Source organism: Bombina bombina, chromosome 5, assembly GCF_027579735.1.
Source record: "Bombina bombina isolate aBomBom1 chromosome 5, aBomBom1.pri, whole genome shotgun sequence".
NCBI classification, from domain to species: domain Eukaryota; kingdom Metazoa; phylum Chordata; class Amphibia; order Anura; family Bombinatoridae; genus Bombina; species Bombina bombina.
In genome coordinates this window covers 792599755-792622262 of record NC_069503.1, presented here as the reverse complement: position 1 = coordinate 792622262, position 22508 = coordinate 792599755, and the positions used below count along the sequence as shown (strand labels likewise).

Here is a 22508-nt window from a genome sequence, read left to right as displayed (position 1 = left end):
TACATACATATATACTAAGTGCTTAAAAAGTACCAATCTTGTGAAGGAGTATGTTTTAACAAGTGTGAATAGGACATGTAGCGCTTCCTGTGGTGGGTTATTTTTTGCGAGCGATAGTGGTAGTCAAAATAGAGAGCTAAATATCTAGGGGAGGTAGTATTAAACAATGATATACTAGCGTAGTGTAAAATGCAAGTGTCCAGAAAGTTAAATATCTAGAGGAGGCAGCATAAAACATAGACATCCTAGTGCAGTGTAATATATCTGTGCCATGGGAGTAGGAAGCTAGACGTTAATTAAAAGAGTAGTATGTCCTATGAGTATAAGTAGCTGTAATGAAACGGAGAGCTTTTGTTTATTATGATATAAGGCTGAATTTATAGTACCGATTAAGGTGTTATTAATATTAGGGGGGTGGTGTTAGTGATATTATTGTCATTAGTACCCAGTGGGGTAGAGAGAGATATTATAGGATTATTAAGTATCTGATAGTTAAGCTTTTGCATTAGCTATGTGAATAAATAATGTTAGAGCATGTGGTATAAATTTAGGTAAAGAGACTAGCTCTCTTATAGATAACGCTCATGAAAAAATACTGTGATATTTAATATATGTGCGAATTAAACCCTAAAGCGAAGTTATGCACAATTATACTTGATCTGTAAAATATAGGTAACAACTAGCAGTTCCATATAAAAGATCATCTCAGAGCTAAGCACATAATCTCTAAATTAGAGTAGATAATGCAGGAAAATAGTAGCATGGTGAGTCAACAGGCTAATGTATATCACACTAAAAACCCAAGAGATATGATAAGTTTGTGTAAGTGATAGTGTATGAGGTACAGAATAAAAAAAGGATAATAGAACTTTACTTAACATCCTAATTATACAGTTTATCTGACATTGTTTAAAACTGTATCAACAGGATTATCACTTCTTAAAGCTGTTGTCTAGCACGGATGGATAGCAGTGGGCTATACTCTCTTATTAGCTACCATAGAAAGTGCTGCAATCAATAACTCAAACAAGACACATTTAATACCTCTACTCTACTAAAAACAATGTGGGCATTGTGTGGTATTGAGAAAATGATACTGGGACTATTATGTTAGCATTCATCATCTCTCCATAGTAGAGCCAGGGGTTCTCAGCGGAAATAATTATTCGCTTACTTTTATTATGCCATTCATATGTGTGAGAAGCATAAAAAAGAAAAACTATCCCTAAATCTTTTAAAACTAAGACAAACTCCATGTCTACTTTGACAAATTGCTAATATCATAGGCAGAAGAATTGCATAAACATTATGGAGAGCAATGAATATCTAAGATTGGCATATCGTTATCAGGAACATTGTGAGTAACCAAGGTTAAATGCGTAATGAAAAAGAAAGAGAATTTTTTTTTTTTTAAAGAAAGAAGACAATTACAAACGCTCTGGGAGAGGTATGAAAGTACTGAGCAATAAAGTTCTAGTTTATGATGAGGCCATCAAGTAAAAGGTCTTAAGTCCAGTGGAACTAGATTATGGCCACATGGAGGAGAGTCCGCAGCTTGAAGATAAGGAATCCCTTACCCGATACCAGCTTTGAAGGAACGACTAGTGTAGAGATCTGCTTAGCTGTACTGGGGATCTGTGGTGACCAGGTTGCGAGGAATATGTGCAGCCGTAGCAGCGGTTCAATTGGCTGTATTGCTAGTAGCTGAAGTGCTCTACCCTTGCTGACTGTATGCAAGGGTCTCAGGTGTACCGGAGCCTGACCACGGGAGTCGGCCACCCTTCCCCAGCCAGGCAACAAAGGCATGCGGCCCGTCTTCTCCCTAGAGCCAGGGTAAGGATCTGGAATAGGAGGTTGCCGAGTCAGTAGATGATGCGCGGCTCGGATCAATTTTTCAACAGGGCCCAGGCCAAGTTCCATCAGCAGTTTACTCTGCTGCCACTGCTCAGATCCGCTCGAGTAACTGAGGAGGGGGCCACGATCAGGCTGCAATGCGAGTCCACATGGTGTGTAGGGCTTAAGAAATTCGACGGCAGACTGGGACCACGGTAGCGCTCCTGTCAGCGACTCCATCTTGATCTTGAAGATATAGGGTTTTTAGCTAGCAATCGGCTGACTAGGTTCAATCCCAGCAGTACGCAGGTAGGAGGTCACCTTTGAGCGCATAGACCTGTATGCATTGGATGAAATTGCTGTAACCCTTATTACATGCCTTATACTGATAATTGTGAGTACCCACACACCCTGTCTGACCACATAGCCCATTTTTAAGCCTGTTTTTAAATTTTTCATTTGGATCATTCATATATGGATATAGAGTAATGGAAGTCATATACCCTTTTCTCTGATGATCCAATTTGATTTTGTTCGTCTATTTCAGTATATATGTTAATAAAGTGTTTTAAACAATTCCCCTACCTTATATCATTCATATAGTGTCTAATTCAGCACTAGGCTTCAATGCCCTAAATCCTTTATCCCTCCTAACATATCCCCCAGCGGTTTTAGGAGCCTGAAGTGATGGGCTTCCGAAACCTCAATCTCCGCTCACAGGATAGGTGAAATGTATATATATTGTTGAAAATGTATATTGTTTTTTGCATAATGCATTGTCTGCATAATGTTTTATTTTGTTTGTATTTTTAGTTTTATATGATACACCATCTTTCCATGTTCATCAGATTTTATATTATTCTATGCAACTTACAAATGTGGAGGTGTGAGTTTAAGCTATAAACTGCACAGAATAAAATAAAATCAAAATTGGAAATTGTAGATTATATGAAGTCCATGAAACTGGAGAGAACTAAGTAGAGTATGACTTCCTCTAGGAAGGGGGGGGGGGCAGAAAACTGCTGCTAGAGGCATAAAGCTGACGATTCCTCCTGAACGGCCAATAACTTTTATCTGCAGGTGCAATGTTAGACTAAAAAATCTGTATACACTCTTTTCCTCTCTGATGTCCTTTAAATAAATGGTAGCTTACAACATTTGTATAAACCGTAAAGTTTAAAATAAATAAATAAATTAAAGCCTTCTAAGAGCTGATTTGTTTGTCATACTAAAATATTTTCTGTATGTATTATATTCAACTTTGTGTTTATCGGATTACTTAATATGTATGTTCAAAATCAAGCATTAAAACCGGCTAACAATATATATGTTAATTCAGATTTGGTTTTAGTTTCCATCGATTTTATTTTATTGCTTATTGTGGTATTATTTAAGACTTTTTCATCTTTAAATGTTTGCAATAATTCATATTTAGTTTATGTTCCTCATTTGCAATACACTGAATTTCCCTCAATAGAAATTGCTTTGAGGACTTTTTATTCTTATTCCTCTTCATGTTTATTTATATACGGTACATATGTATATTATTTCAATGTAGCATATTAAAGAGAAGGAAGCATAAATACAGTTAGACAAAATATTATACATATTATATTCAACAGGGTTTAATTTCACTTTGTACTAACAATAAATAATTTGGGAGCATTTATTTAACAAAAAGCATTTTATTGTATAACTGCTTTGTATTTCAGAGGTTTGTACAAAGAAGTAGAGTTTGAGAGTTGATCAAAGTCTAAAACTAAAACCCCAGATCACACCATGTACTAACAGGTAGTAAACTGGACAGATATGGTATCCATAGTAACAACACACAGCCTCATAGTATATTGATACTTTGGTAAATGGATTAAATTATGCACATTATTATGGTGTCTAAAGTACATGTTTATCATTTGTCCTTATTTGTTCCATTTAATTAAAGACAATTATAATATGTCAGTCATAGTTAAAAATAAAGTGCCCAGCACTTCAGAAAAATTATATGATAAACTGAATGTGACAAGATGGAGTTAATCACTTGCTACTTTACATTATACTGGAAACATAGGTTAGCTGTACCAATTAGTGACCATAAAGTTATAGTACTTTTTACAAGTGCAATATAATGAGTCCTAGCACCATTTTTCGAAGATGTAAAAATGCTGATGCCAAGAATTTAACGGTTTATGTCTGTCTGTCTATGATCTATCTATCTATCTATCTATCTATCTATCTATATCTATCAATCATCTATCTCTCTCTTTCTCTCTCTCTCTCTCTCTCTCTCTCTCTCTCTCTATGTCTATCTATGCTATGTCTGTCTATCTATCTATCTATCTATCTATCTATCTATCTATCTATCTATCAATCATCTATCGCTCTCTTTCTCTCTCTCTCTCTCTATGTCTATCTATGCTATGTCTGTCTATCTATCTATCTATCTATCTATCTATTATTGAATAAAAAATCCCAAACTAAACATTAAAGGCAGCGAACACCTTGCAGTTACAATATATTCGACTCCATCGCAATAATTTAATATATTGGGTGAGTATGAGAAAACTGAAAGAATAAACACTTGTTTGCTGCAATTATTATTATTATTATTTTAAATTTCCTCCAACTATTTGATTATTTGGAGAAGCAATGCAGTACTAGAGTAGACACAGCTAGCCACAGCCATTTTATTAGCAAAAGTTTACATTACTGTGCAGTATCTCACTTGATATTTGATAATCTCTGCTGTGCACATTTTGATATTACCCATTGAAAAAGGTACCAGCTGGGTACTGAAACGTTTGGAGTTTTCATTCGATGAGAAATTGATGAGATTATGAATAAAAGGTATCATTCTCAAGACCAGTGAGTGCAGCGTTTTTTCTTCTGCAGAGGATTAAAGGAGAGTTTTATATATATATATATATATATATATATATATATATATATATATATATATATACATATACACAAGTATGTGCAAAGATATATGTACAAATTCTATTCTAGCATTAATAATCATTTAAAAAAATAAACATGCGATAATAGCATATCATGACTTCTAGAAATACAAATACACATTAATTAATGTGTCATATAATAGATTATTTTTGTATAGTAAATAAATATAAAAATAATTTTTTATGAGATATTGTTTGTTCAGGTATAAATCTATCTATTTCTTGGACATTAATAAATGAAAAATAAAAGATTAGCTTTAGAGAAATGTGCTTGTTCATGGACAGTAATGAAATGTCATAAATAAAGTTGAGAGAAACCTGAATAACCGCAACATCGATGACTGTTAGTTAACAACAGTCCGATGCTCATTGCACCTTACTTCACGCGTGTGTTTTTGATGTTTTTTTTTATAAAAAAGGGCATTGTATGTGGATCCGCATCAGCGACGTCTGGCGAGCGTATTGACACTGGTGAATGACGCTTTGATAAATATCCCCTGTAGTAGATAATGTTGTCAGCAATTTACAAGTATTATGAAATGTACATTGAGTACAGATGTAATGAACATGTAGATATAAAATCTCTATTTTCTATTATACACTCTCCATAATACACAAGAGGTCCCTTTTGGCCCTCAGACAAACTTATATATCTAAGAGAGGAGAGTTCAGAAAAAAACATAGCAATGATATAGGTATATGTTTATGATTTAAATAGGGCATGTTATTTTAAACAACTTCCCAATTTACTTTTTTTTTTTTTTTTTTTTTTTTTTTTAAATATTTTTTTATTGAGGGAATTTACACTTACAAATACACAAAAACAGTTTGCCCCAACAAGGACATGTTACACATCATATAATAAGACAAGTATTGTGGACATATACAAATGTTAAAGAACATATTTAGAAATAAGCCTCTTATCAAAATTCACATAGTATTCTCAAGTTGAAATATACATCAAATGGATAAAAGTTGGAGAACAAACTCAAAATCGCCCTCTTTTCCCTCAAAGCTAGCTGAAGCCACTTGTGGACCTCTATGAATTAAGGGTACTACTCAGAGGGCTTTTAGAAAGCACAGGCCCAATCTAGGCCTACGCTAATAGACTCCTTCTTATGACAATTAGGACCCTAGAAAGGTCCGAGAGACTGAGAATAATATTGAAGGAGATGATAGAATCAAGCATAATAACATTAAATATTCCAATATCTAACACTGTGTCAAAGAAACGAACTGCAGGGACTGTATCTCATATAAGCTTAAATACTAAGATATAAAGAAGTGTAGTTGCTCACAAGAATACGAATAGAATAAGAACATTGATATTAAAAAAAGAAACAAACTAGAAGTTGCAGGCTCAAAAAGGATTATAATTTTGTAAAGAGTAGGAAGCTGACTGGGCTATAAACTCTGTAATCACCTGGAAGTGATTAGGTACTTATACCACCGTGGTGGGCAGCTAGCAAAAATGTTACTAAATAATTTTAGTTAAAAACTAGTAATCTTAGCATGCCTGGCTGTATTATGTCAGCTAATTCGCCCTACGAAATAAGTGGGGAACAGATATATTGGGCGTCCCAGAATCTCTGAGCCTTAAACAACATACCAATAATTCTAAGAGATACATTAGATAGATAAGTGAGGTTACAGATATAATAAACTAATAATGATATACAGTCTGTAGATATTAAACATAGAATGACAATCATAATAAATCGTTACATTAGTAGTATTCGGAGAGCCATTTTTACACTCATATGGGTACATTCTCTAACATAGGCTCTACGAACAGGGCAGAGACTGCATAACTCTGCCAGATAGGAGCATAGAGGATAAATTATTTATCCCTTTACTACACAATTGGGAGAGGGGGGGAAACAGGGGTGAGGGGGAAAAGGGGAGAGGGAAAAGGGAAGAGGGGGGAGGGCGGAAAAGGGGGGGAGGGGAGGGAGGGGAGGGGGATGGGGGGAGGAGAGGAGGAAAGGGGAAGGGCGGGAGGGGAAAGGGGGAGAGGGGGAGGAGAAGGGGGGAAAGGGGGAAAGGTGGAGAGGGGAGGGAGAGGGAAGGAAAGGGGGAGAGGGGGAGAGAGGGGAAAGGGGGGTAGAAAGGGGGAAGGAAGGAGAGGGGGGAAGGAGGGGGAAAGGAGAGGGAGGGGGAGGGGGGAGAGGGGAGGGGGAGAGGGAGAGAGAGGGGGAGGGAGGGGGGCGGATTCAAGACAAGTAATGAAGTCCTATTCTTTGAAGAGACCATGCTGCCCAAGTAATATCTGAAAGTAATCACTCTCTGTCCCAACAACACATATTATCAGGAGGGGGTTGCAATGATGTGAGGGGAATAGACTGTTCACAATCTATAAATAGAAATAAGATTAGGGAAAATCAAGGAGCAGACAATGGTAATTTTGCGAGTACAAGAAACATAACAATTACATATTTAAATCCCAAGGTAGCCAAATAATCAAAGAGGATAGAGGATAGCACATCTCCATCTAACTGACAGATATTAATATTGCTGGGGCCATAAAACAAAATGTTCATAAGGTTGAGTCTGTAAATTCAGACCTAACGGTCGTCATGGAGGATTATAAGTACAGGGCAAAGGCAACCTGCTGAACATGGCGGTTGCTGCAAAAACAACAGCTTCAGTAGGAACACTCAGCCCACACCGGTCTTTACACAAAGTTGACCCACCGGATCCACAGAGAGATCCAAAGTTCTCCAGCATGATACGTCCACCAGATATAGCCCCAGACAGTTATTCATGCAAAGGTCGGAGTGACTCCTATGTGCACTTTCCTGAAGTATAGCGGCACAATAGTAGGAGCTCCCGTACTCCCCTTGGGGCACCTGGGCCAAGAGATCCAACCTGCACCGGGCCACAGGGAATCCACAAGCTACCAATTCTGCGATGTGCGCCGAGATAGCCGGGGGCTGAACGTTATCCTCCTGAGAATCTCTGTACTGTGCGCACAAAGCTGCATGTGGTGTTACCTCTGGGCCTTTAGTAGCAACTTCTGCATGGGTATCCGCCATGGTAGATAGGAGGCGGTCAAATCTTCGGCACATCCTGCCATCAAAATCCTCAAGCCAGTTTTGCAGTGTCGCAAACAGTCCCTCCATGTTCCCAGAGGCCCCACACTCCAGCAGGCACTGCTGCGCAAAGCCAGCTCCGGCCTCTCTTACTGCCGTCTTACTATGTAAGATATAGGATACGTTTCTTCCAGGAAGGCCCCGAGCTTGGCTAGGCCTCAATCTGTCGCTCCTCTACGATGCTTTAAATCCTCTCACAAATTGCCAGTTAGTTCCTCAGCTATTGCAGGGCTCATTTAAAGTATGTACATCACCTTTGATGTAGGTAAAGCATTAGAATTCAATTATAATATATATTATTAGCTGGAGCTCCAGTACTATACGTCTGCTCAGGTGGAATGCTGGCTCCGCCCCCCCCAATTTACTTTTATCACCAATTTTGCTTTGTTCTCTTGGTATTTTTAGTTAAAAGCTAAACCTAGGAGGTTCATATGCTAATTTCTTAGACCTTGAAGACTGCCTCTAATTTGAATGAATTTTGACCACTAGAGGGCATTAGTTTATGTGTTTCATATAGATAACATTGAGCTCATGCACTTGAAGTGACCTAGGAGTGAGCACTGATTGTCTAAAATGCAAGTCTGTCAAAAGAACTGTAAAAAGGGGGCAGTCAGCAGAAGCTTAGATACAAGGTAATTGCAGAGGTAAAATGTGTATTATTATAACTGTGTTGGTTATGCAAAACTGGGGAATGAATAATAAAGGGATTATCTTTCTTTTTAAATAGCAAAAATGTTGGTGCTGACTGTCCCTTTAAGTATACGTATATTATGATGGGGTCATACTTTGGACCCTAGTATATAAATGTTATAGTAAGGCACAGTGTAATATTCAGCGGGTGAACACCACCGCTTAGAGTTTAGTACATAAGGATAAAAATAAATAGCATCAGATAATAAATACTACTTTAGTATATGAAGTATACAAATATTAGCGGAGATAGGATGTGGTATAGGGAATAAGGAATAATTTTAAAGAAAGCCTATAGGAGAATCTGGGGACACGTAACTATTGTGTTTTACAATAGATAATGTCACTCCCATATTTACTGAACACTAATACTGTACATAGCACTTATTCTGCATTAGTTTAAAGTCAAGTGGAACTTGCAAACCTTCCCCCGCAAGGACTTCTGAGCAGCTTTCACTGCTTCGTACATGGAGACTTATTGTATGCTTATTGTTGACTGTGTTTTAAAGGGCAGTTATAGTGAAAAATTACATGCTTTTAATAATCAGGAGCTTGCCATTTTATTACTGTTGAACTTTCAAATCTATGTGCAGCTGGGTTAAACACATTGTTCCAGTACCGATTAGGAGCTACAGAAAACTACTAGTCCCAAGCAGAGACAGCCATTGAGACAGTGCTAGTCCTTTGCAGGGGTTAAAACTTAGATTTGCAGAGTCAATAGGGAGAACATTTTTATGATCTACAGAATAAAAGCATGTCATTTTGTCACTATAATGACCCTATTAGGGTAGTTAGTATATCACTAGGCCATAAATGTTAAAAACAACGGTTTCCATCAGTAATCACTATAGAATTAGGACTGGTGATTAACATTGTGCAGCCTGGGTTTGAGTATAAAACAACATCCCTCCAATTTTCCATGCACTTCTGGAAACACAACCATAGCACTGCATTACCTCATCATAAAGGCAAAAGAGTCCACTACCAAACTCTGCTATTATCTTAAAATTACTTTAAAACAAAACACTATATACAGTATTACTCAAACAAAAACACATAACTTACACTAATAAAATAAAAAAATGTGTTTGTTATTACTTACTGAAAATTAAAAGCTATCAATATTTTGTAGGATTTAGATTTGCCTTAATCACTGCTTTCTCTGTCTGACATTGAATTCTGCAAGTTTTGTGCAGCATTTTACATTTACCATTATTCCAACACTCCTTTAGGACATGCCAGAGAGTATTGAGAGATGTCACTGTGTGTTTCACTTTTTCTCTTTTCAAATGTTCCCAGAGATGTTGATTATGGTTGAGATCAAATGGTTGTGGTAATTGAGCCATGCAATAAAGCACTTTTTGCTCTTCCTTGGACTTCAGTTATACCTCAATGTGTGTTTAAGGTTGCTGTTCTACTGTAAAATGAATCTTCATTCACACAACTTTTAATATTCTTGCATATAACTGTAATGATAACACAGATAACTTTGTGTTGTTTTTTTATACTACAAAAAAGGTCATCGCTATAAAAAAAACACTAAAAAATTAAACTTTTCAGTATATAATGTCAAAAAAATATTATTAGACAAATGTTTTTTAACTAATTGAGCTGAAAAAAAAATGCTCATATTTGATATATTTTATATAATTTGAGGTTCTATGGGTGCTCTAGCATATGGGTTTATTCCGTCCTGGTTTAAACTATGGATATGATGCATTTGACAAATTAATCATTTGGGGAGAGAAGCTCTCGTCCCCACATGTGACACCACTGTCAAATACCAACCCATGATTCTTTTGGGAAACATTATAGATAATATCTGTATTTATAGCAACATCAAAACCCTTTTTATAATAAACGTTACATACATTTTATGAACAAATAATTGTATCTATTTCATATCATGAGATGTAAATATTTGAAAAACAATAAAAATGCCCATCCTGCTTGACAGAAGTTAATCATATTCTCACACAGTGAACAAGATACAATCTACAGTATATATCCTGTTACATAAATTGACTTTTCGTGTCTTGCCTGACAAAATGATTATTTTTGCATATGTTCATCTCTCTGAAACCATGTAAGTTAATTTTAGTTTTGTCAATTGTTTTTTTAAAGCTTCATTCTGATGTGGATAAAGGAGAAAGTTCCATCAAATATGTTCTTACAGGAGAAGGGGCAAGTTCCATTTTCACTATTGATGAGAATACTGGGGATATTCATGCTACAAAGAGGTTGGACCGTGAGGAACAAGCTTACTATACTCTGCGGGCACAAGCCCTAAACAGACTAACAAATAATCCAGTGGAGCCTGAATCGGAGTTTGTCATAAAAGTACAAGATATAAATGACAATGAGCCTAAATTTTTAGATGGACCTTATATTGCTGGTATTCCTGAAATGTCACCTGTTGGTAAGCAAATAAAACCTACAAACTTGTGCTATTTAATCAGATGCAATTATATGAGAGAGACAGAGTGATACAGAAATGTTAGAGATAGATGTTCCATATATCTAAGCTTAGCATTATAAGAATAGATGTAGATAGATTGCACATCAGAGACAAATAATTTTCACAGCTGATGCGCTGTTACAGTCTCCTTGATTGGTTTAGGAGATGCAGAGAATATAATAAACCAGGGAGCCAAGTAATCTCTGGATCATGTTTAATTACCCAGTTAGTGAGATACAGCCCTAATCTCCTAAGGATCTGTGCTCAGAGAAGCACATTGGCATTTAGGCCATCATAATGTGGTAACACATCAATAAAGTCCTTGAAAGCTAAGGAAGAAGGTGGACGCTTGTAGCATTCTGCTCCTTTTTTTCTTGTGAAATTGCAACACACTAAGGTCTCTGCAAATCCAGATCTTAGGCCTAGATTTGGAGTTCGGCGGTAGCCGTCAAAACCAGCGTTAGAGGCTCCTAACGCTGGTTTTGGGCGCCCGCTGGTATTTGGAGTCAGTGATTAAAGGGTCTAACGCTCACTTTTCAGCCGCGACTTTTCCATACCGCAGATCCCCCTACGCCATTTGCGTAGCCTATCTTTTCAATGGGATCTTTCTAACGCTGGTATTTAGAGTCGTTTCTGAAGTGAGCGTTAGAGCTCTAACGACAAGATTCCAGCCGCCTGAAAATAGCAGGAGTTAAGAGCTTTCTGGCTAACGACGGTTCATAAAGCTCTTAACTACTGTACCCTAAAGTACACTAACACCCATAAACTACCTATGTACCCCTAAACCGAGCTCCCCCCACATCGCCGCCACTCGATTAAAATTTTTAACCCCTAATCTGCCGACCGCCACCTACGTTATACTTATGTACCCCTAATCTGCTACCCCTAACACCGCCGACCCCTGTATTATATTTATTAACCCCTAACCTGCCCCCCACAACATCGCCGACACCTGCCTACACTTATTAACTCCTAATCTGCCGAGCGGACCTGAGCGCTACTATAATAAAGTTATTAACCCCTAATCCGCCTCACTAACCCTAACATAAATAGTATTAACCCCTAATCTGCCCTCCCTAACATCGCCGACACCTACCTTCAATTATTAACCCCTAATCTTCCGATCGGAGCTCACCGCTATTCTAATAAATGTATTAACCCATAAAGCTAAGTCTAACCCTAACACTAACACCCCCCTAAGTTAAATATAATTTACATCTAACGAAATTAATTAACTCTTATTAAATAACTTATTCCTATTTAAAGCTAAATACTTACCTGTAAAATAAACCCTAATATAGCTACAATATAAATTATAATTATATTATAGCTATTTTAGGATTAATATTTATTTTACAGGCAACTTTGTAATTATTTTAACCAGGTACAATAGCTATTAAATAGTTAAGAACTATTTAATAGTTATCTAGTTAAAATAATAACAAATTTACCTGTAAAATAAATCCTAACCTAAGATATAATTAAACCTAACACTACCCTATCAATAAAATAATTAAATAAACTACCTACAATTACCTACAATTAACCTAACACTACACTATCAATAAATTAAAGAAACACAATTCCTACAAATAAATACAATTAAATAAACTAGCTAAAGTACAAAAAATAAAAAAGAACTAAGTTACAGAAAATAAAAAAATATTTACAAACATAAGAAAAATATTACAACAATTTTAAACTAATTACACCTACTCTAAGCCCCCTAATAAAATAACAAAGCCCCCCAAAATAAAAAATTCCCTACCCTATTCTAAATTAAAAAAGTTACAAGCTCTTTTACCTTACCAGCCCTGAACAGGGCCCTTTGCGGGGCATGCCCCAAGAATTTCAGCTCTTTTGCCTGTAAAAAAAAACATACAATACCCCCCCCCCAACATTACAACCCACCACCCACATACCCCTAATCTAACCCAAACCCCCCTTAAATAAACCTAACACTAATCCCCTGAAGATCTTCCTACCTTGTCTTCACCATCCAGGTATCACCGAACCGTCCTGGCTCCAAGATCTTCATCCAACCCAAGCGGGGGTTGGCGATCCATAATCCGGTGCTGAAGAGGTCCAGAAGAGGCTCCAAAGTCTTCCTCCTATCCGGCAAGAAGAGGACATCCGGACCGGCAAACATCTTCTCCAAGCGGCATCTTCGATCTTCTTCCATCCGGAGCGAAGTGGCAGGATCCTGAAGACCTCCAGCGCGGAACATCCATCCGGACCGACGACTGAACGACGAATGACTGTTCCTTTAAGGGACGTCATCCAAGATGGCGTCCCTCGAATTCCGATTGGCTGATAGGATTCTATCAGCCAATCGGAATTAAGGTAGGAATTTTCTGATTGGCTGATGGAATCAGCCAATCAGAATCTAGTTCAATCCGATTGGCCGATCCAATCAGCCAATCAGATTGAGCTTGCATTCTATTGGCTGATCGGAACAGCCAATAGAATGCGAGCTCAATCTGATTGGCTGATTGGATCAGCCAATAGGATTGAACTTGATTCTGATTGGCTGATTCCATCAGCCAATCAGAAAATTCCTACCTTAATTCCGATTGGCTGATAGAATCCTATCAGCCAATCGGAATTCGAGGGACGCCATCTTGGATGACATCCCTTAAAGGAACAGTCATTCGTCGTTCAGTCGTCGGTCCGAATGGATGTTCCGCGCTGGAGGTCTTCAGGATCCTGCCACTTCGCTCCGGATGGAAGAAGATCGAAGATGCCGCTTGGAGAAGATGTTTGCCGGTCTGGATGTCCTCTTCTTGCCGGATAGGAGGAAGACTTTGGAGCCTCTTCTGGACCTCTTCAGCACCGGATTATGGATCGCCAACCCCCGCTTGGGTTGGATGAAGATCTTGGAGCCAGGACGGATCGGTGATACCTGGATGGTGAAGACAAGGTAGGAAGATCTTCAGGGGATTAGTGTTAGGTTTATTTAAGGGGGGTTTGGGTTAGATTAGGGGTATGTGGGTGGTGGGTTGTAATGTTGGGGGGGGGTATTGTATGTTTTTTTTTACAGGCAAAAGAGCTGAAATTCTTGGGGCATGCCCCGCAAAGGGCCCTGTTCAGGGCTGGTAAGGTAAAAGAGCTTGTAACTTTTTTAATTTAGAATAGGGTAGGGAATTTTTTATGTTGGGGGGCTTTGTTATTTTATTAGGGGGCTTAGAGTAGGTGTAATTAGTTTAAAATTGTTGTAATATTTTTCTTATGTTTGTAAATATTTTTTTTATTTTCTGTAACTTAGTTCTTTTTTATTTTTTGTACTTTAGCTAGTTTATTTAATTGTATTTATTTGTAGGAATTGTGTTTAATTAATTTATTGATAGTGTAGTGTTAGGTTAATTGTAGGTAATTGTAGGTAGTTTATTTAATTATTTTATTGATAGGGTAGTGTTAGGTTTAATTATATCTTAGGTTAGGATTTATTTTACAGGTAAATTTGTTATTATTTTAACTAGGTAACTATTAAATAGTTCTTAACTATTTAATAGCTATTGTACCTGGTTAAAATAATTACAAAGTTGCCTGTAAAATAAATATTAATCCTAAAATAGCTATAATATAATTATAATTTATATTGTAGCTATATTAGGATTTATTTTACAGGTAAGTATTTAGCTTTAAATAGGAATCATTTATTTAATAAGAGTTAATTTATTTCGTTAGATAAAAATTATATTTAAGTTAGGGGGGTGTTAGTGTTAGGGTTAGACTTAGCTTTAGGGGTTAATCCATTTATTAGAATAGCGGTGAGCTCCGATCGGAAGATTAGGGGTTAATAATTGAAGTTAGGTGTCGGCGATGTTAGGGAGGGCAGATTAGGGGTTAATACTATTTATGATAGGGTTAGTGAGGCGGATTAGGGGTTAATAACTTTATTATAGTAGCGCTCAGGTCCGCTCGGCAGATTAGGGGTTAATAAGTGTAGGCAGGTGTCGGCGACGTTGAGGGGGGCAGATTAGGGGTTAATAAATATAATATAGGGGTCGGCGGTGTTAGGGGCAGCAGATTAGGGGTACATAGGGATAATGTAGGTAGCGGCGGTTTACGGAGCGGCAGATTAGGGGTTAAAAAAATATGCAGGGGTCAGCGATAGCGGGGGCGGCAGATTAGGGGTTAATAAGTGTAAGGTTAGGGGTGTTTAGACTCGGGGTACATGTTAGAGTGTTAGGTGCAGACGTAGGAAGTGTTTCCCCATAGGAAACAATGGGGCTGCGTTAGGAGCTGAACGCTGCTTTTTTGCAGGTGTTAGGTTTTTTTTCAGCTCAAACAGCCCCATTGTTTCCTATGGGGGAATCGTGCACGAGCACGTTTTTGAGGCCGGCCGCGTCCGTAAGCAACTCTGGTATCGAGAGTTGCATTTGCGGTAAAAATGCTCTACGCTCCTTTTTTGGAGCCTAACGCAGCATTTGTTTGAACTCTCGATACCAGAGTTAAATTTATGGTGCGGCCAGAAAAAAGCCTGCGGAGCGTTAACAGCCCTTTTACCGCCGAACTCCAAATCTAGGCCTTAGTGTGTTGCAATTTTACATGAAGAAATCTGGTTCCAAAAAGAGCCAAACACTGTGAATGTCTACCTTCTGCCTCATTTGGCAGCTTATGAAACTACTGAATGCAGATGGTTCCTAACCAGTTAAAAAAAAAAAAAAGAACACATCAAATATAAAAATAAAACCTTTGACATTTAAAGGGACAGTCTACACCAGAATTGTCATTATTTAAAAACATAGTTAATCTCTTTATTACACATTCCCCAGTTTTGCATAACCAATACATTTATATTAATATACGTTTTACCTCTATGATTACCGTGTATTTAAGCCTCTGCAGACTGCCCACTTATTTCAGTTTTTTTGACAGACTTGCGTTTTAGCCAATCATCGCTTTCTCATAAGTAACTCCATGGGCATGAGCACAATGTTCTCTATATGGCACAGATGAACTAACGGCCTGTGAGAAACTCTCAAATGCATTCAGATAAGAGGCGGCCTTCAAGGGCTTAGAAACTAGCATATGCTAATGCTAATGATAAAAGTAAATTGGAAAGTTGTTTAAAATTACATACCCTATCTGAATCATGAAAGTTTAATTCTGACTAGACTGGCCCTTTAAATCATTGTTTTTCCCAATGGAATTGTGCATTATTCAAGCATTGTGTAAAATGTAGTGCTGCACATCCAGTCCAGGATACAGGATGAACTATTTAATGTCAAGCTTAGTTTTTAAATAAAGCTTACCTCTAACCAACCTTACCCATCAACTTTTTTGTAATTAGGCTTACCAGAGGAACCAGTTACTTACAGGTTCCTCTAAAACAGACTGCAGGGTGATGGCTGTTATTAAAAGGTGTAATGTAAATTTTATGCACACTTTTTTTTATTAGCAATAACAAAAACCATATAGACTATAGACACTACTATAAATTATTATTAGAACTACAGAGTACATTTATCTTTTCTTCAATGTGACAACATTAGATTCTGAAATATGTTTCATATTTCAATCATTCCTTACTAAGATAAAATAATAAATCTCTTTCTAAACTTTGAGTAACAAGAATATAAATTTAGTTTAATGAAAGAGAAAGTTTTCTTTTCTTGACAACTTTATTATTGAGAGATCTTAAAAATATAGAAAAAGAATAGATTTATTTGTCTTCTAAAATTAAATTAGTATGTTTTTAGTTTCCATAAAAATCTCATAGAGAATTGCAGAATAACTTGTATAGAGCTATATAGTGCTTTGTATGGAAAGCACAGATAGCAAACATTAATAAATACATAAATCAAATCATTGATATTTTATATGGAATAGATAGATAAATAGATAGATAAATAGATAGATAAAAGTTGTGATTTTTAATTACTTAAATTAATCTAAGAAAGTTAAGTTAATCTAAAAAGTATGACATTTTTCTTTATTTCAGATTATTTTTGCTATGCCAGAAAAGGGAGTTGTTATCTTAATTGTCTCAGCTATTAGTTGATTGTTGTTTGTAAATTGTGTTACCTTTTAAGGGGCCATTTTGCTCATAAATTAAAAATGGTTTATTAATATTAATCATATTAATAAAAACATTTTTTTCAGATCTAATATAAAGACCAGTAGTATCCTAAAAGCTTATGTAAAGATTCACCTTGATTTTGAATAATATGTGATTATAGATCTAATAAAACAATATTAAAGTGAGGGAATAAATAGGAAAATATATGTTTTGCATCTGTAAATATTATTGCACTGAATAAAGCAGCCCTCAGACTTTTCATAACATTTTATGTTTTATTTCCTTAAATGAACAGTCAAGTCCAAAAAAAACATTCATGATTTAAATAGGGAATGTAATTTTAACCCTTTCAGTGCTAATGACGGCTCTGAGCCTTCACAGAGTTTCTCACTCTGGTGCTAATGACGGCTCAGAGCCGTCATGAGCACTCTCCCACCTTGAGGGAGATCTGGGGGCTCCTTACTGCTCCTACCCCGGTGATCGGGGCTTCATGTGATGCACGGTAACGTCATGCACAATTATGCAATGATGTCACCGCGCAACTTTATTTATACTTAACAATGTTAAGTATAGTAGGAGGGGGCATGCTGCTTAGAAGCCTGTATCTCAGGCATCTAAGCAGCTACAGACCCCCAAGACCCACTGTTGGAAAGGTTATCGCCTAACCTTTCAAACAGTGTAAGTCTTGGGAGTCTGTAAAAAAATAATAAAAAAAATAAAAAAATATTAGCACCCAGGTGGGAAATGGCTTAGCAGCCAAAGGGTTAAACAACTTTCCAATTTACTTTTATCACCAATTTAGCTTTGTTCTCTTGGTATTCTCAGTTGAAAGCTAAACCTAGGAGGTTCATATGCAAATTTCTTAGACCTTGAAGACTGCCTTTAATCTGAATGCAGTTTGACCACTAGAGAACATTAGTTCATGTGTTTCATATAGATAACATTGAGCTCATGTACATGAAGTTACCCTGGAGTGAGCACTGATTGGCTAAAATGCAAGTCTGTCAAAAGAACTAAAATAAGGGGGCAGTTTGCAGAGGCTTAGATACAAGGTAATCACAGAGGTAAAAGTGTATTTCTATAATAGTGTTGGTTATGCAAAACTGGGGAATGGGTAATAAAGGGATTATCTTTCTTTTTAAACAACAAACATTCTGGTGTTGACTTTCCCTTTAATGTTGCATCCTAAAGTCTTTAATTTTTTTTTTAAACAAATATATAAATCTACCACACAGCAATTTATATGAATGTTTGCATCATTATCAACAAGCAGCATACGTTATGTTCTCTAGATTAACCTTTTTTTGCCAAGATAAGTCAGTAACATCTGCTAGCAGTTAATGGTTTAATATTCTGTGTCAGTATCTCATCCTCATTGCCTTCAAGCAAATTTTAAAAATATAACATATATTTGGTTGAACATAGGTGGTTTTGTTTATTAGTCATTTTCACTAGGCCACTATTGAATAATAATAATAATAATAATAATAATCATCATAATAATAATAATGATAAGTGATATCCTTAACGTGTATTTTTTTTATATGGCTGGGTGAAATAGTTTATTAAAATATTATAAATAAATAATATTTATGAACAGATAATATACACATCTAATATCCCTTATGTGACTCTTTGTAAACATTTACTTTTTTATTTTTATTTGGATTTGTTCTTCTGCTAACTTAAGCATGCATATATGCACTCCTCTATTCCCTTTATGTTTCTAGAATTACGGTACTAAAAGTTTAAAATAATGTAGTGTTGTAAGTTGACATCTGTTTAACAGAAAAACAATACCATTTTATTAAGGATCTTCAGTGTTGCAAGTCACAGCAACAGATGCGGATGATCCAACATATGGAAATAGTGCTCGGGTTACCTATAGCATTCTACAGGGCCAGCCATATTTTTCCGTTGAGCCAAAGACTGGTAAGTAAGATTCAAAGAAAAAACATTTTAAAACTCAATATACAATATACATAGCCTTCAGCCAAAAAAGCAATTTCTCTAGGGATTATTATGTTTTTTTATGGTTATGCCATTATAAATAATGAGTCTCTTATGTTTTATACAACATATGTCTGTGATACTAACTACCAAATAAAGAAGCCCTGCCATTTGAATATTTTTTCATGTATACTTCTTAGATTATCATGATAGAATATCATATTCTCTTAACTATGTTTGTCTTTATATTTTAATTGTAATTATTTTTATATAGCTGGCTTTTTGATATATAGTTTTTGCTTGATCTCAATATATATATATATATATATATATATATATATATATATATATATATATATATTATATATATATATATATATATATATATATATATATATATATATATATATATATAATAGGTACAGTACTAAGATTTTTCCATGCCATTAGTATTTCTGATATTCAACTTATCTGTGCTTTGCTACAGTAAGAAAAAATAAACATATAACATGTTAAATTGTATTCCATATGGGAACTGCTAATCTTGGCTGTCAAGTGACAGTTTTCCTTAAGTATTAAAATAAACTGAAATGCCATCAATGTCATTAAAAAAAAAAAATAAACCTTTACAATTTCACAAAGAAATGATTTCAATACGCTATAGTATTGTAATTGTCTCTATATTCTGTGTAAGCACAATCAGCGCTAAGAGATGCATTTGAAGCAAGCTTCTTAGAATGCTGTTTGAATATTTTTACACCTTGTGAATGTTAACAAATTAATGATTTGGCTACATTTCAATTTTTCAAGATTTCTCACATCTCTAATGGCTGTGGTATTTCAATGATCACCTCAGTTACGGGAAAAGTAACATATTTTAAAGATAGAATATAGAATTTCTTCATTTAATACCAAAAGAGAAAATGAAGCAGAATACCATAGATCATTTTGTCATTAAATGACTACAGGCAAGATTATACATTGGGTAATATCATTAGGGATACAGTCATTTTTTTTTTCCTAAACATGAAAATTAGTAAATGTGGATTCTGCATAATAAATTCTTGTTTTATCTGCTTCAAGATGACTTTTACTATGGATAACAATTAAATAGGTTCTGCAAATACACTTGTAATTCTACCTATTTTTTTTCAATATTATATAAGGTGTTATGCAGCCTTTCCTGATTCAGACTTTTTTTTATCTTTAAAGCCTCCCATTTTTAATAAAAAAATAAAATGAAACAATGTACAAATATTAAAATATTAAATCTGTATATGAGGGAAAAAAAAGTAATAAACAAAATAAATAAAAAAGGTATTTGCTGTTATATCTATTTGCAAACTATTTTATAACATCAACTCTATCTGTGTTTTTATGTATCATAATAACTTTAAAAAATAACTATTTTTTCCATTCCCACAATTGCCATTTATGTGTGAGTTATCTATTAGTTATCTGTAAAAATGGTAATAGGTTTCTTCTTTCAAAAACTGATCTGACATTCACACCTGAAAGAACTCCTTGAACAAATGATATGCTAAAAAAGCTTTTAATATATTCATGTTTGTGCATGCAAATTCCCCTTTTTCATAATATTTCATGCCTTTCATTTTTTTTCTAATTACCTTGTCTTTTGAGAAATTATAGAAAAGTTTAATGTAATGTTATTTGATATACCTGCTAAAACAATAATAAAGGTGTATTTTTAATTTAAAAAATGTATAATAAATATTAATTTTATATATTTCATATTCAATAAGCAATTTATATTACTAATAATTTTCTAATATAAATAAACAGCTGCATATTGAATACCCCCCCTTAATAGTTTATTACAAAATGGTTTGTTGATTTATTTTTTAAGTTAATTATATTTCTAAATGAAACATTGAGGGCCCTTTGAAATCTTTAAATAAATAAATAAACCACTAACACTGCATAGATCTGCTTCATCAATACTCAATTAAATTTGTTGTTATTAAAAATATGATGGTACATTACACCTGCAGAATTCATTCTTATACTTCTTGTGTGATTATTTTTTGCTTTTATCTATAGGTATCATTCGAACAGCCTTACCTAACATGGACAGAGAAGCAAAAGACCAGTATCTGCTTGTAATACAAGCAAAAGATATGGTGGGCCAAATGGGAGGATTATCAGGGACAACATCTGTAACAGTAACACTTACGGACGTCAATGACAACCCACCTCGATTCCCTCGCAGTAAGAAATATAATATAAATATATATATGAAAAGCAAAATATGCATATTATACATATTCTTGGCAGCACACATAACATACATATTGACAGATATAAAGTACAGTAGTCCAGTTTTAGTTGTAAATAATCATCAGTACATATAGGCTGTATGCAATTCTATACACTTTGTTTAAAAATATACTTTAAATTTACAACAGTATAGGTTTTGTGGGATTCTGATGGATGTGATGTTGGGTTATTGGTAAGCATTAGTGACATAAGTAATATAAGTAAATGGCACTTTGATTTAGATCTAAGATCTAATAAAAAAACATCTTAGTGCAGTTGACTTATTGGTTAAACAGAAACATAAAGTTACCGTGATGTTGTATGTGTTTATTGTTTCATTGCAAGGTGGTTATTTAAATGCATATATTTTTTTCCTTTATAAAATTGGTGTTCTGAGAAAAAGAAAACATTTTTGTTTTCATGTTTGTGAGGTGTGTCACAATCTACAAACAGATCAGGAGAGTTCTGCCTAGTGTCAGTGATCAATTAGTACCTAAGGTCTTGACTTTACAGACATGCTTTTCCAGATAACTTAAAAAAAACAACAACTTAATTTACTCCTGCATTGACCAGTCAGAATAGATTATATGTGTACAGGTTAGGAACATGCTTATCCTATTACTCCTATGTAAAAGAAGACAGGTATACTAAGTGATATCACTCAAACTGTCAGATTCTACTTGACTGTATAAATAATTAAGACAGCATGAAACTTCCTTACATTGAGTAAAAAAAATATATTCTGCTTTGTGAAATGTTTACATACCTCCTACCCAGATCTGTAACATACACAACCTGGGGAATAGCATGTAAGCCATAAAATACTTGCATTATTATTTCACAGGTAGCAATTGTGAATCATTTGTTTAGATAGAAAAAATCTAACACAAAAATGTATAATAATGCAACAAATTTGCTTTTAGAGTCACTTATTTTGGGCAATGCCAACATAAACATCAAATATCAAAGCTGCCCTGCAAAGAGAGAATGTGTCTATGAGTGCAATAATACTGCAATGATTACATATAAGCCCATGATGATTATTAATAGTCAAGGCATAAAGCATGCCAAGGTAATTCAGCTATTACCCTTCCATCAGTATAGAAGAGGACATCTAAAAGGATTGTGCCTAGAAAAAGCTAATATAAGTATCAAGGGTGTCGATAAAGCTAGAAATTTCCTAATTTTTATGAGTGAAGGAGAGGATGCATGGTTTTAAACAAGAT

The 22508-nt window shown here is 35.2% G+C and overlaps 1 protein-coding gene across 2 annotated transcripts in view; it reads left to right on the top strand.

The window, feature by feature from the left end:
- Window positions 1–22508, top strand: part of LOC128660832 (cadherin-7) — a 405660-nt gene that overhangs the window by 194259 nt on the left and 188893 nt on the right. Inside the window, exons 2-4 of one of the 2 annotated variants that reach the window (XM_053714878.1) lie at window positions 10697–10991; window positions 18868–18987; window positions 21067–21234. In XM_053714878.1, coding sequence (XP_053570853.1) covers window positions 10697–10991; window positions 18868–18987; window positions 21067–21234 — 583 coding nt within the window. Of the gene's footprint in view, window positions 1–10696; window positions 10992–18867; window positions 18988–21066; window positions 21235–22508 lie in introns of those variants that run through there. The other variant, XM_053714879.1, reaches the window with a different exon arrangement.